The sequence below is a fragment of the Callithrix jacchus genome, chromosome 15, assembly GCF_049354715.1.
Source record: "Callithrix jacchus isolate 240 chromosome 15, calJac240_pri, whole genome shotgun sequence".
NCBI lineage: Eukaryota > Metazoa > Chordata > Mammalia > Primates > Cebidae > Callithrix > Callithrix jacchus.
Window position 1 is genome coordinate 55,372,650 of NC_133516.1, and position 14,100 is coordinate 55,386,749.

The 14,100-nt window shown below is 45.5% G+C and overlaps 1 protein-coding gene across 1 annotated transcript in view; it reads right to left on the reverse strand.

Moving 5' to 3' along the window:
- The window catches only part of PDZRN3 (PDZ domain containing ring finger 3), a 237,006-nt gene extending 223,381 nt beyond the window's left edge, over positions 1-13,625 (reverse strand). The window contains exon 1 of the mRNA XM_035276112.3: positions 12,783-13,625. Within this exon, the coding sequence (XP_035132003.1) occupies positions 12,783-13,505 (723 nt within the window). The 5' untranslated portion in view covers positions 13,506-13,625. The remainder of the gene's footprint in view (positions 1-12,782) is intronic.
- Between the last annotated feature and the right edge of the window lie 475 nt (positions 13,626-14,100).

The window sequence follows — 14,100 nt, forward strand, 5'->3', positions numbered from 1 at the left end:
AGTTTACCCAGGAGACCTATATCAGAACAAAATTCCAAACTATTTACTGAACTGTTTATCTCCAAAGGAACCAATCTGAGATGCCTGAAGACATCTAAGTCCAGCCCTGACCTCAGAGATATCTCCCAAGGGACAATTAAAACAATGTCTGAAATACAGCATTTCTCAGCCAAACAACATCTTGCAAATACTGTTTTTGAACAACCAAGTTGACCTTCTTTGCTTCCTTGCCAGATGCAATGCTGGGGAGAAACAAGGATGTTCTTATTTTCTATAAGCATCTTAATCTAGTCTACTGTCTATTAGGGTCAGACATTGGCTTTAGGTTGCTTTGCCTATTTTAGGGTTGTTTTACAGTAGCAATACAACATGTGGAAGATTCAACACAGGATGCAGGGAGGGATAAAAGAAAAGTTCAGTCTGAGGTGAATTCCTTTCATTTCTCCAACTAATTACCAAAGGTCATTTGCTATTCTGACACCCCAAACTTGATTTTGATTTTTCCTTTCCTCTCCTCTCCCCACAAACAACCTTAACTACTTTAGTTTAACTTCTAATTTTTCAGAAGTATTGAGATTGTAAACAGTCTTCATACAAAATATTTAACATGCTAACATTAGTCTCTGCTTAACCATTTAACCTGTTCCTAGGGTCAAAATGCTTCAGGACAGAAGGTACTTAAATAATTCTCATTCAGTTACATCCCACCAATTGAAGAGAGGTGTAAATGGAATAAGGCCAAAGGCTCTCATTGAAGCTGCTTTCTCGACTGTTCACAGACATGGTAACTGTGATAACCAGCAGCATCTTTCATTTACAGGAAAATTTAACCAATATTGGTCTGTTTGGGTAGTTTATAATAACCCATGATTTGCAATGGTCTCAAAACACAGTATGTTAAACAGAGAAAAGAACCCAACTTCATATAAACTGATAGGCCAACATATTTGCCTTCTGAAGCAGGCATTGTATCAGTGCTCTAAACCTGGAAAAACTGAGGCTCAGGGAAAAGTCACACACTTGCTCATGATCACCAAGTGGCAAAGTGGGAGGGTCAGGATTGGAACGCAGGTCCACATGTGACTCCAGTGCCCACACCCTTTGTACTGCTGGTAAATGCTTGCACCCTATTCTAAATCCTTCTGCCTTTAAAGACTGAGCCTGGCATGAAGGATCAGACCTAATCCATCAGGTATTTAGAGTTTTAAGTAAGGCTTCTTTGAACTATGCAATAATAACTGCGAAGATTGTCTACTATACCCTGAAAAGTATCATAAGACTACTATGCCGTAACAGGAGCAGCATAATGGTTAAGTTCTAAGACCATTATGTCCATTGCACCTGAAAAGGAAGCACAGAAGGTGAACTTAGTTGTTCAAAAACATTCTTGCAAGATGCTGTCCCAGTTGAGAAGTGCTGTGTTTCAGACATTGTCTTAATTGTCCCTTGAGAGAGATCTCTGAGTTCAGGACTTGACCTAAAATGCCTTTGGCATCTCAGATTGGTTCAACATCAGAATCAGAACCTGAGATGGTTCCTCATCCACAGAAAGGAAATAAGAGTTCCTTCTCATGTCACCAGGTTACTAGGATGCATGACTGAGACAGACAGATACCCAAAGAGTGCCTCAGTACAGCACCTGGCCGATAATTAGCACTCAAAACACAAAGCACAATGCTAAGCTGGACATTCACACAGCTCAACATTGAGGCCATGATGCTCTTTTCCCACATACATTACTCTTCTACAAAATCTAGGCAATGGAGAATGCCTAATCTTGCTTTAATTTAGTCTAAAGCAAGTTCGAGAGACCTGAGGCCTGAAAGTTAAGTAAATAAATATCATTACATATTCCTAACTATATATATCTTTTTCCATGACTGGAAAAAGTGACACATTTTACGGGACCAGTGGAGTGACCAGCAGGTAGACAATTTTTATTCTGAAGGAGGCGAGAGAAGACATGGGAAGGAAGTCAAGGGGAGCAGCTCAGCTTGGACTTTCAGTGGAGCACAGATAAGACAGGGAGATGATACTGACCAAGTGGGCTGTGGGCCAGGAGAAGGGGAAATCAGATACATAATATGGCCACACCTGGAAGGGGATGGCCACAGGAGCAAAGGGGATGGGAAACAGATTTTGGCTCATAACAGGACATGAGAAACACTAAGGCTGAGAAACGGTGGACTTAGGAACAGTGGAGGCAGAACACAGCTGGGGAGTTTGGGAGCACGGCGTACTTGGGGACTGCTACACACTATAGACTGCTCCAAGTTCTACCATATCAGTGGGTCTTGATGGGTTGGTACAAAAAGAAGGTGAAGAATAGAGGAAAAACAACAACAAATGGAAATGGAGTGGCACCTCCTCTGCAGCTTTCACAGAGCTGCCTTCTATTCAATCACTCTTCCCAGAGGGCAAGGCAAGGGTCTCTTGCCTTCTCTAACCCAACCCAGGAGAGTGAGGAGCTCTCAACAGTGAGGATGCAGGGTATAAAAGGCCGGTGCCAGTCATATTCTGGGGTCCAGTGACATCTCTGTTTTCTTGGGCTGGGCAGGAAGCTCTAACAGATCCTTATCACCCTAGCCCCCACCCAAACCCAATTCAAGAGGTTATCTGGGACTCTGAGGCAATGTAGGATCTCCTGGGCAGAAGCTTCAGTCTTTAGGATCGAGAAAAGATAGAGACATATTAACCTTGCAGAAGGGGATGTTGGTATCCAGACCTTAACACTGACATGAATCATCCAAAGCACCCAAGCCACGTCACAAGCAGAAATGGAAGCTTACTTTTCAAGAAGATACAGTTGATTTTGTTTAAAAGAAGCCTTGCTATCATATTTGAACATGTAACTATTAGATCAACATTAAAATTACTCCAAATAATCTTCTCAGCTTTCAACTCAAGGTCTAATTGATTAAGAATTGGTGGGGGGAAGAAAACTCTCACAGTTAAAAAAAAATTGAATGTACGTTGAAAGTCAAAAAGACATCTTATGGTACTGCATTTTTTTAAGCATCCGAGAATGTAAACCTTCTATTGGCAAAAGTCCCTTTTCTCTTTAGTATTACTCTGTCACCATTCTCCTGCAAACTATTTAGCCTCAAAAGCTTGGATACAAGACATCTAATCAGTGTGGTGGTTCACAAAATCCATCCACGCCACTGTCAATGTGAACTCTTTTAAAAAACTCCTTTCTGCTTAAGGACAGCGGTCCCCTGATGATTTCTGTTGTGGGACTTACAGCAGAGAACCGGCTAGACTGGAAAACTGCCCAGTGGGTTTTGAGAAATGTGACTGACTGCTAGTCTGTGTGACATAACACCTCACAGCCTCAGATTATGCAAAGCTCACAGAGACTCACTAGTCTTCACACAGCTGGGAAACAGCTCTGTTGACTAGTGACATGAAAGCACTGTATATTTGGCTATTTCCAGGCAAAAATGTGCAGAGATGGAAGCTGAGGAGACCAAGAGGCAGAAGTGGCTGCCAGAAATTCTGTACGGAGGAACTGAGGATGTCTTCACTCCCTACACTCAGATGCTTTTGTTCTCTTTGCAGTTCAAACTTTTTGATTCTTAATGGTGAGGCAGTTTGAACCAGCCCTGCCTTGTAATTCAACCCAGCTCTAAAGAAGTGATTCTTGGAGAAGAACGTAAGAGGAAACTGTTAAAAGCCTAAGACTGAAGATAGTCATAAGGACGGTGCTTGAAATTAAGCTGAAATTGGATGGATACTCAACGGAAGTATTATTTTTTTTTTCGAGACAGAGTTTCGCTCTTGTTACCCAGGCTGGAGTGTAATGGCGCGATCTCGGCTCACCGCAACCTCTGCCTCCTGGGTTCAGGCAATTCTCCTGCCTCAGCCTCCTGAGTAGCTGGGATTACAGGCAAGCGCCACCATGCCCCGCTAATTTTTTGTATTTTTAGTAGAGACGGGGTTTCACCATGTTGACCAGGATGGTCTCAATCTCTTGACCTCGTGATCCACCCGCCTCGGCCTCCCAAAGTGCTGGGATTACAGGCTTGAGCCACCACGCCCGGCCCAGAAGTATTAATAGGATGTTTTTGTCATCAAAAAAAGGTGTAGAGAGAATAAAGAGAGACAAAGGGTATGGGGAAACAGGTAGGAAAAAAAAGCGCTTTTTCCAGAGTCACAGTATATACACAGTCCTAAGTCAAACAAGGTATTTTTGAAAAATAAGAGAAAACATTTCAGTACTTTCCTAGTTTAAAAAAGTCTGCTACTATATTTATATAACCTGAAAAAACCCATAAATGTCTAATTTTTTATTTCCATGAGCTTGATTTCAAGTTTTGTCTTTCATTTTTGTCACTGACTCATCTGCTTTTCTGGTGAATAACCACAAGCAATGCTTCACCAAAAACGACAGCAACAAATCTTTAAGGTTGTTATCGCATAGATTAAGGGGTATGCCATGATCTGAATGTTTATGTGCCCTGAAAATCCAAATGTTGAAATCTTAGTCCCCAAAGTGATGGTACTGGCAAGTGGGGCCTTTGGGATGTGACTAGAGATTAGTGCCCTTGTAAAAGAGGCCCAAAAGAGACTCCTTCACCTGTTCTACCATGTGAGCGCAGCAGCAGAAAGGCAGCCATCTATGAACCAGAAAGTGGGTCCTCACCAGACACTGAATTTGCTAGCACCTTGATCTAGGAGTTCCTAGCCTCAAAATTATGAGAAATAAATTTGTTGTTTATAAGCTATCCAATTTCTGGTATTTTTGTTACAGCAGCCTAAATGGACTAACACAGAGTGGTTTGAGGTTTTTCAAATGTATACATCCAATTAGCAACCAGAAGCATTTTCTTCCCTAAATTTAAAAAAAAGTCCTACAGTTTGCATGATTGCCCCCCAAAACCTCATGTTGATATATAATTCCAACACTGGAGGTGGAGTCTAATGGGAGGTGTTTGGGTTATAGGGGTGGACACCTCACGAAGAGATTATTGCTGTCCCAGAGTGGTGGTGGGCAGTGAGTGAGCTCTGCTCTGTTTAGTTCTTGCAAGAGCTGGTTGTTAAAAAGAGCCTGGAACCTCTCTCCCCTCTCCCTTGCCTCTTTTCCTTCCATGTTATCTCTGCATATGCAGGCTACCCTTTGCCTTCTGCCATGACCGGAAACAGCCACCTCACCAGAAGCTGAGCAGATGCTGGTACCATGTTTCTTGTGCAACCTGCAGGACGATGAGGCAACTAAACCCCTTTTCTTCACAAATTACCCAGTCTCAGGTATTTCCTTATAGCAACACTAATAGACTACGATAGAAAGCAGAGGCCACTCATCCATGAAACCCTAAGTGTAACTCCTTACAGGAAGGTAGAAGCTTTGTCTGGCCAATCTCTCCTTAGCTTTGTTAATTTGAGCGGGAAAAACATAACCCTGTAACCCTTATGTTACTCATAAGTGTTAGCCCTCCTCCTTTACTTCTTAGCCCAAATGAACCTGAAGAGCCCTCTTTCACACATTTCCACCACTGCAAAACAGATGGAGGATAGAAATCCAGAGAATGGATCACTCAGGGACAGCAGGAGGCTCACAATCAAACCGAATCTTTGAGTAACGATCTCTTTTCATCTAAATAACCACCACTTCAAATTCCTAAAGTTGCTTCAGTGATTTATTTCAAAAAGTGTTAAAATCCTACATGTTTCTGGCAGTTAACAGATGGTCAAGAAATGCTTGATAAGGCTTACCATACCCTTATATACATCATCTTAATAACAACTCTAACAGCAGGCATATTATGAACCTACTTTAAAGGTGAGGCAATTAAGGCTTAGAGGTTAGAAGGGTCTCCCAGGGGACTTCAACAACAGGGCAAAAGGAACACACGAACAACAAGATCACTAATCCCAGGATCTGGATACTAACCACACACAACACACTAGCTCTATTCAGGGTAACCTGGAATAAGCCTGTAGACCCAAGGCCTGCATCCAACCTTGGCCCACTATCTGATGGGACTTCATCCCTCACCTATCCAAACACAGCAAAGATACGGGGCACCTAAAAATAGCTTTTAGCAAAATATTAGGGGTGATCTGCTGCCCAGGACTCATCTCTGCACACATTGCTGATGCCAGGGAAAAAGCTCATCACTGCCCTCCCTGGGGATGGAGTGGCTGCAAGCCCTGAAATACACGAAGATTACACAGTGCTCTGCCCTTTAAGTTCCCTGTAAATATGTAGATGGAGTGAGTGAGAAAGATCGCCGCTCAGGTCCATCTGGTAGTTATTTTCTTTACAAGAGTAATCGTTATGTGTTACACCACTTCCTTTCTTATTGGAATTGGCTTATTAGGACACTATTAGTCAAGGGGAGACAGAGGTTAACCCATGGCTAAAAAGCTTGGGTGAGCAAAGAATAGTAAGACTTGTGTTTTCAAAGGCATTCGTGGATGTCCGATCGATCCCCTGGGTTAAAGCTGCTCAATTTTACCTTTCTATCCAATGGTGCCTACCACAGGGCCTGGCACTAGGGGTATGAGAATGTGAGGAGCTAAACTGCAGAACACATTTGGACGAACTTCACTTCATTCCTACTGTTAACCACTCTTAAAATTACCAGGATAAAAATTAAAGACATGTGCTCATATTCCATCCAGGATATCACCTCTTCATTTTGTCTAAAAAAAATTTTTTTTTTTGACAGGGTCTCACTCTGTTGCCCAGGCTGGAAGTGCAGTGGCATGATCTTGGCTCACGGCAAACTCCCCCTCCAGAGTTGAAGCGATTCTCCTGCCTCAGCCTCCCCAATAGCTGAGACTACAGGTGTGTATCACCATACCTGGCTAATTTTCGTATTTTTAGTAGAGACAGGGTTTCACCATGTTGGCCAGACTGATCTCAAACTCCTGACCTCAAGTGATCTGCCCGTCTAGGTCTCCCAAAGTGCTGAGATTACAGGTATGAGCCACCGTGCCCGGCCTACATCTCTTTTATAGGTAGGATGTTTCGTTTTGTACTCCATGTGCTCTACACTGGACCTGTTTAAGTGAGAACATGGTATGGGATGAAAACACTTCATGGGCCAGAAGCCAACAGGCAAACTAACATGAGCCAGCAGAGAATACTTGCTGCTGCGTTAAGTCTTAACTTTCTGAGCTTCTGTTTTTTCATTTGAAAATGAAAAGTGTCATGGGTAAGAGCACCTATCTCGCAGGGTCTTTCTGAGGATGAAATCCAATAATGCATGTACACCTCCAATCCAAACAGGACTTGGCATCTTTAATAATGGTACTTTGGAAGCCTATGTGAGACTTCAGAGAAGAGCACTGCCTCAGGAAAAAAATTTTTCTTATTTTGGTAACAGTGTCAGCTCAGACATAGGCAACACTGGGTTCAAATCCCAGCTCTACATTTAGAATCTAACTCCTAGCCTTAATCTTTCATAATCTGCCACTCTCATTTAATAAAAAGAGCTCTATGTAATGAAGAAGATGTAGAAGCTAACGTACGCACATAAAGCATCCTACGTGTAGGGCACCCGGTGGAACTCAATAAATATTATTTCCTTTCCTTTTAAGCTCCTTGGTCTACGGTCTAGTGTATAATTGCCTTATAAATAGATTCTTACTCATCAAATATTTTTATAGCGAGGCAATCACCATTTCTGAACACAGAAAGAACCACTTACAGATAAATCTCAACAGAATTGCCAATTCAAATTGTCTGGTTATGCTCATTTAATCCAGTGTAGCTGGGTAACATATTTGTAATCCAAATCCTAATTTTCCTTATAAATCACGGAAATGAAATAGAAGTGACAATGCATAATTTTGTGTTTTTAGCAGAAGTAGGCTGTTTTGTTAGATATACTATGGAATGGCTCTATGTAGAAGCTTTTCAGAAACAAAATTTCCTTCATGATGAATAATAGATACATTTCAAAATATTTGGACATCTGGAACACCTTTTGATACAATTGTCTATCAGATTCACTTATTTCCAGTTCTGAAAAGGACAAAATAGTTTCTGGGATTTGGGGCTTTATAAAACTTCATCTGGGTGGATCTAGTGGAACAAAAATAATATCTCCCCTAAACCTGGAAACAATTTTGTTAACTGGGGCATCACGGAGAAACTCATTCTTCTTAAACACAAGCCCACTTTTGGTTAGCAACCTAAAAAGTTCTGATGACTGCCAAAACAGGCCTTTCAATCTTGAACTCATCACCAAATGAATACATACCAAGAGCGTATATAGTACATATGGCAATGGATTAGTGCCACAGACATGGCCCCAGATAAGGCAGACTCTTCCACTTATTTAGTTACAGCTATGAAAAATGCCATGCAGGAGAGTTAACAAAGTGAGAGACTCGGGGCACGAGATGTAGTCTGTGAGGTCCTAGAGGCCTGGCTTCCTAGAGGTAGTGATGCTTGAGCTGAGAAGAACAGAGAGAGAGAGATTGTCTAGTGATGTGCAAATCCTAAATGCAGACAGAAAGGCTGTGGACAGGAGGGGAGAGGTGGAAAATTTGTAGGTTACTTAGTGCTGAGTATGGGGCAAGACTGTTCCAGGTAGACAGAGGAGCAGATGCAAAGTCCCAGAGACAGAAACGAGCTCAGTGGCACATGAGTGGACTCTCAGAGACATGAGAAGCTGGAAGAAGAGGATGAAGGGGAGAAGACTCTTGGCAGATGGAAGCCAGTAGGATCTAAGCATGTTGGACCTTACAGCCACCCAAGAGAAATGGGAAGGCATAGGAAGTTTGAGGGAGTGTGATAAAAGATTTACATTTCTAAGAGATTATTCCTGATGCTAGCTGCAGAAGGAATTGAAGAAGGGCAGTAAGATTTGTAGAGGAAAAAGTTATGGACCAGGCAAGAGACAGTGCTTGAGACAAAAAACAATTTTGTCCCCCAAGGGACTTTTGGCAACATCTCGAAATATTGTTGATACCACTTTGGAAGTGCTACTAGCATCCAGCAGGTAGGTAGGTAGATGCCAGGGATATTGCTAAATATCCTACAATGCACAGGGCAGCTTCCCAGTCCCATCACCACTACCACCACCACCACCAACACACCCACACCCAAGAATTATCCAGTCCAAAATGTCAGTAGTGCTGAGATTCAGAAACCCTGGTTTGGACCAAGGTGGTCATTTAAATGAGCTAGAGAGCTGTGAATAGATTCAAGATGTATTTAGGTGGTAAAATCCACAGGATTCAATGATAGATTGGGATGGGAGGTTAAAGAACAAAAGGTATTGAGGATGTACCTCAAGTTTTTCAATAAATCCAAGGAAAGTTATGTCCAGAATGTTTCTTTTCCCAGAGAAAAGAGCAAAAAAGATGTTTGCTGTGGAGTGCTTTTGCTTTAAGAATCAGAGGGTAAGTCAGAATGGGAAACTGAAGCTGGGAGCAGAACTCTTTCACTCAAGTATAGCAACTCAAGTCTGCTGCAGCTCAGATGTGGCCTCAATGAGGTCAGCGATGCCTGTCTAGGCTATGATTATCTGCCATTTAACTACTAGACAGTCTGGGCTTTAAAATTTTATCCTGGTCTTAAGGTTTGGAAGGTGTTTAGACAATGCTCAGTAAATCTGTAACTGTGTGAAGACCGATACATGTTTGGTCTGTATTTACCTGAGCATAAGCTCTTCATCTAGCTTAGTAGTTACTTAAATGACCAGCATCATCTGGGAGCTCATTGGAAATGCAGAATCTCAGGCTCCTGGCCAGTCTTAATGTATCAGAATCTCTAGGGGTAAGACTGAGGAATCTCTGTGAAGCTCTCCAGTGACTCCAATCATGCTAGGGCTTGAGAATCCTTAATATAGCTCACATTGTAGAACAGAAGAGACAACGTCTATGCTGGTACAGCACTAACAAATCCTAAGTGCTCAGCAGGTGTCAAAAAAAACCTGAAACCTAAGATAATTTAAAGAATGCCACATCATTTATGCAAGTTCTAGGCTGATGAAGAGCTGGTACTGGAAATCTGAGTGTTTCTAATCTCCTTCAGCTTACAACAGAGAAGCAAACATGAGGGCTTATTTTAAAAAGAAAATAAAAATGTTGCACATGTGAGTTTCCAGGCCATATAAATCTTTCTGCCTTTTAGAAGAGCATAAACAGTACCCAGCAGGAGCAGAAAGCTGGCCCAATGAAATAAACAAGTTCTTAAACAGCTTCCAGTGGGAGGGGTTTTATAGTTGATGCAGGAACAGCAAAAGCATTCAGCAAGGGCCACTGAGGGTTAATTTCGGGGCAAGGAGAGACAGCAAGCTTCCCAATGGCCTGAGGCCAGCCAATCCATCTAGAGCAGCTTGTGGGCCAGGTCATCCTTGGCTGTTCTGGAGGCTGGCACTGAGATTCGTCAAAGTTCCAAGCAGGGCTCCAGTTCCAGAACAAACCTCCGTAAGTTCAAAATCAACATCTTGTCCCTAAGCTTAACATCCTTGTTTATGCTACTCACCAACCCAACAGAGCCTCAAAAATATCCACAGTTTTCATTCAAGTATCATATTTTACTCTGAGATTTTACCCAAACACTCCAGAAAGAAAACAGAAAGTTAAGAAGAATAATAAACTAGCTCAACAATAAATGATGCATAAACTCTGGGGCAGTGAATGGCTTATTTATAAATACACGTCACTTAAAACAACGAAGGAAGTCCAGATGACAGCATAAACAGCAGAAACTCAGGAACTCCTTCACCCTAAATCTGGCACCTGATTGAAGACCAAGCTCTGCCCTCTGTTTTGGTGATTTGAAGGCTCACACACTCACACCAGTCTTTTGTGTGCCTGTGAGGTCCTGGGTGAGCCGTGGAGCTGTAAATATTTGCCCTTCGCCCAGAGCTGGCCAGCTGCTGAGACTGCAGCTGACAGACAGGCCAGGGGCCAGGAAGGGAGGCCAGGTCGGAAAACTTGCAGGCCTGGTGTGCATGTATGGAAGGGGGGCGGGGAGAGGGAAGCGGGAGGCAAAGCAGACACAGGTCCCTGGGGGACCCTCGGGCAAATATTTTCCCCTTTCTACCACACCATCTGGAGCAGGCAACCAGAGAAGGGCAGCAGGCCCAGACCCCTCCCCAGGAAGGCAGAAGCACCCAGCTGTTGAAAATGTGGCTTTTGCAATCAGGAAAACCACTGGTTCTCAACCTGGGCTACTTTGCCCCACCCCCCCACACCCACACGCACACCACAGACAGGACACTTGACAATATTTGGATTGTCACTATTTGGGAGGGAGGCCAAGAACGCCATTAAACATCCTACAATGCACAGCACAGACCTCCCTGCCCCCCTCCCAACTAAGGGTTATGGGGCCCAAAATGCCACTATGCCCCAAGCCTGAGAACTCTGAGGTAGAATCTGAGTACAAGTTCTGCTCCCTGGGTCACTATTTAATTTTGGACAAGTTCTATAACTTCTCGGAGTCTGTTCCCTCATCTCAAAGGATAACAGGTAATGCATGTAAAGTGCTTCCTATTGTTGGTGGCACTTAATAAACACTGAATAAATGGTAGTCGTGATTGCACTGAGGGACAACATGATAGTGGTTAAGAACTTGGGCTGGAAAGATGGGTACACAAAGGTTCAACATGCAGCTTTGCACCCAAAAGCTGTGAGCCAGGCATGAAACTGCCCCTTAATGAGCCTCAGCTTTTTCATCTACTAAATGGGAAGGGTCACACCTACCTCACTTGATTAAAAAGGAAATGACTGTGAAGAATGCAGCAGCCAGCCTGGAGCAAAGTAAACCCTAGCTCGTGGTGGCTGTTACAATTACATGGACTACCACAGCAAGGGAATTGCTCAGGTGGTGATCTTAAAAATAATTGTAGGTAACACTTGTTGAGCATTTACTCTCTGCCAGGCACAGTGCCAGACCCTTCTTCTATAATCTCTCCCTGAAGCCTGACAAAAACCTTTCACACCGAGGGAAATTGAGGGACCTGAGAATAAAGCCAGAAGGTCACCCAGCTGGTTAGCAAAAAAATTTTTGATTTTCAAATAAAAAAAAATTGAAAACAGTTTTAACTCCAGAAGACTCAGAATTACTACTTTATACTTGCTGAGGGCAGAGTGGTCCTTTAATTCTTTCTGAAATCCCTGGATGAATACCTCGGGGCGGGGGGGCTGGCTGTGTTTTTGCTCTGTATGTCACATCTCTAGAGACCATAGTTTCCAACTTTAGTGAGGTTAAGCAGCTTGCTCAAGGTCAGCCAGCTAGTTGGCAGCAAAACCCACGCTTGCATCCAGCTTTTACCCCAGAGGCCTCTCTTCTGGCATCCTTCTTAACTTACATTTGGCTTTGGGTTCCCCTCTCTCCACTTTTTTTTTCTAGAATCCTAGATGATGCACGCATACAATTCACCCAATGTGTCCATCTTTCCTCTCCTGTGTGTCAGTCTATAGGTTTCTGACCTCGAGAGGGTCAGCAACTTGCCTGAGATCCCCCAGCTGGTCTGAGCAGCAAATCCTTCGAATGCAGTTTTGACTCGAGCTGCATTCTTCATTCTTATCCTACACTTGCTTATGGATTCATTTTCGTCCTTCCAGAACCCCTGAAGCTGTGCAGCTATACTTTATAGGTTATTAGACTATAGGGACCACAGTGTCCCACTTCAGGCAGGTTCAGCGACTGCTGTATTACCTAGTGATACAGCTGGTAAGCAGTGGAAGAAGAGAAAGGAAGCAGGGATGCTCCCCAGCAGCTCAGGGCATCCTGTACCCAAAGGGATCGGGCGGGGACCTGGGTCCCCAGAGGGCCTGGCTGGAGGTCGGGGCGGGCAGCAGGCGCCTACCTTGCCGTCCGGCGGCGCGGCCACGCAGCGGCTGAGCGAGTCGAGGCGCGCGCTGTATTCGGTGAATTTCTTCTGGTAGCGCAGCGCGGTCATCTGTAGTTCGAGTTGCGCGGCGGCCAGCTGGGCCACCAGTGACTTCTCGCGTTTCCCAGCGCGGAGCGCCTCCTTCTTGAGCGCCTTGTGCAGCGCGCCCAGGCGGGCCTGCAGAGCGCCGTTGTGCGCCCGCAACGCTCGGGCGCAGCAGTGGCCGCCCGCGCGCTGCTCGCCCTGCGTCAGGGGCAGCCCGCAGCCCTCCTGGCAGCGGCCCACGGGCCGCGCATCGCACGCGTCGCGCATGTGCGCCTCCACGTCGCGCCGCAGCAGCACCTGGCCACAGCCCGCGTGGCGGCAGCGCGCGGGCGCGAAGTCGCAGCGCTCGAGGTGCTCCGGCAGCTGCTGCAGCTTGACCACCCGGCCGCAGCCGCGCGCCGCGTACGCGCACTTGATGTCCAGCTTGAGGATGAGGCGCTTTAGCGGCAGGACGTGGTTGAGCTCTTTGGCAGACAAGCGGCCGCGGCAGCGCGCCGGGCAGCTGCCCTCCTGCACCACCCAGGGCAGCACGCAGCCGGCGCAGAAGACGTGGCCGCACGGCGTGGTCAGCGGGTCCTCTAGGACCTTGTGGCACAGCGCGCACTTCAGGTCCGGGTCCACGTCGCCGTCGAAACGGTCCAGCTCAAAGCCCATGGTGGCGGCCAGGTCCCGGGGTCGCCGCCGGGCGGCCGGGCGCCCCCTCCCTCCCCACGAGGCGGCCCAGACAGGCCGGCAGCGCCGCCCGCCCGCTCGCTAGCTAGCTCTCCCCGGACTGAGCCTAATTGCTCTAGACTTCCTCGGAAAATGCCCGAGGAACAGGACTCCTCCGGCCGTATATGCGCGAGCGCGAGCGCACATACATCTTGCCTCGGAGGCCTCCCGCCAGCCCCCAGGAAAAGCGAGGAGGATGGAAGGCAGAAACGCGTGGGAGGACACTGAGGCTCGCTAGACTGGACGGGCCCGCCCAGGACGCCAGACTGAAACCTCTTGGGAAACTCCTTTCTGTTCTCTTACAGTCTATGCTATAGGAGACAAAACGCCAGCCGAAAAAAGCTCGCTGAGTTTGGAACTGAGACTGCTGCTGTCGCCCAGACGAGTTCTCTTGGAGCCCCTTCCGGAACGGATCAAAACGTTTTTACTCCCTTCTCCCTCCCCCTTCCTCTAGTGGCTGATTGCCTAGGACTAAAAATATCCTGGGGCCCGCTATCTCAGCACTTACGGTCTTTATTTATTTATTTCATTCCAGGGA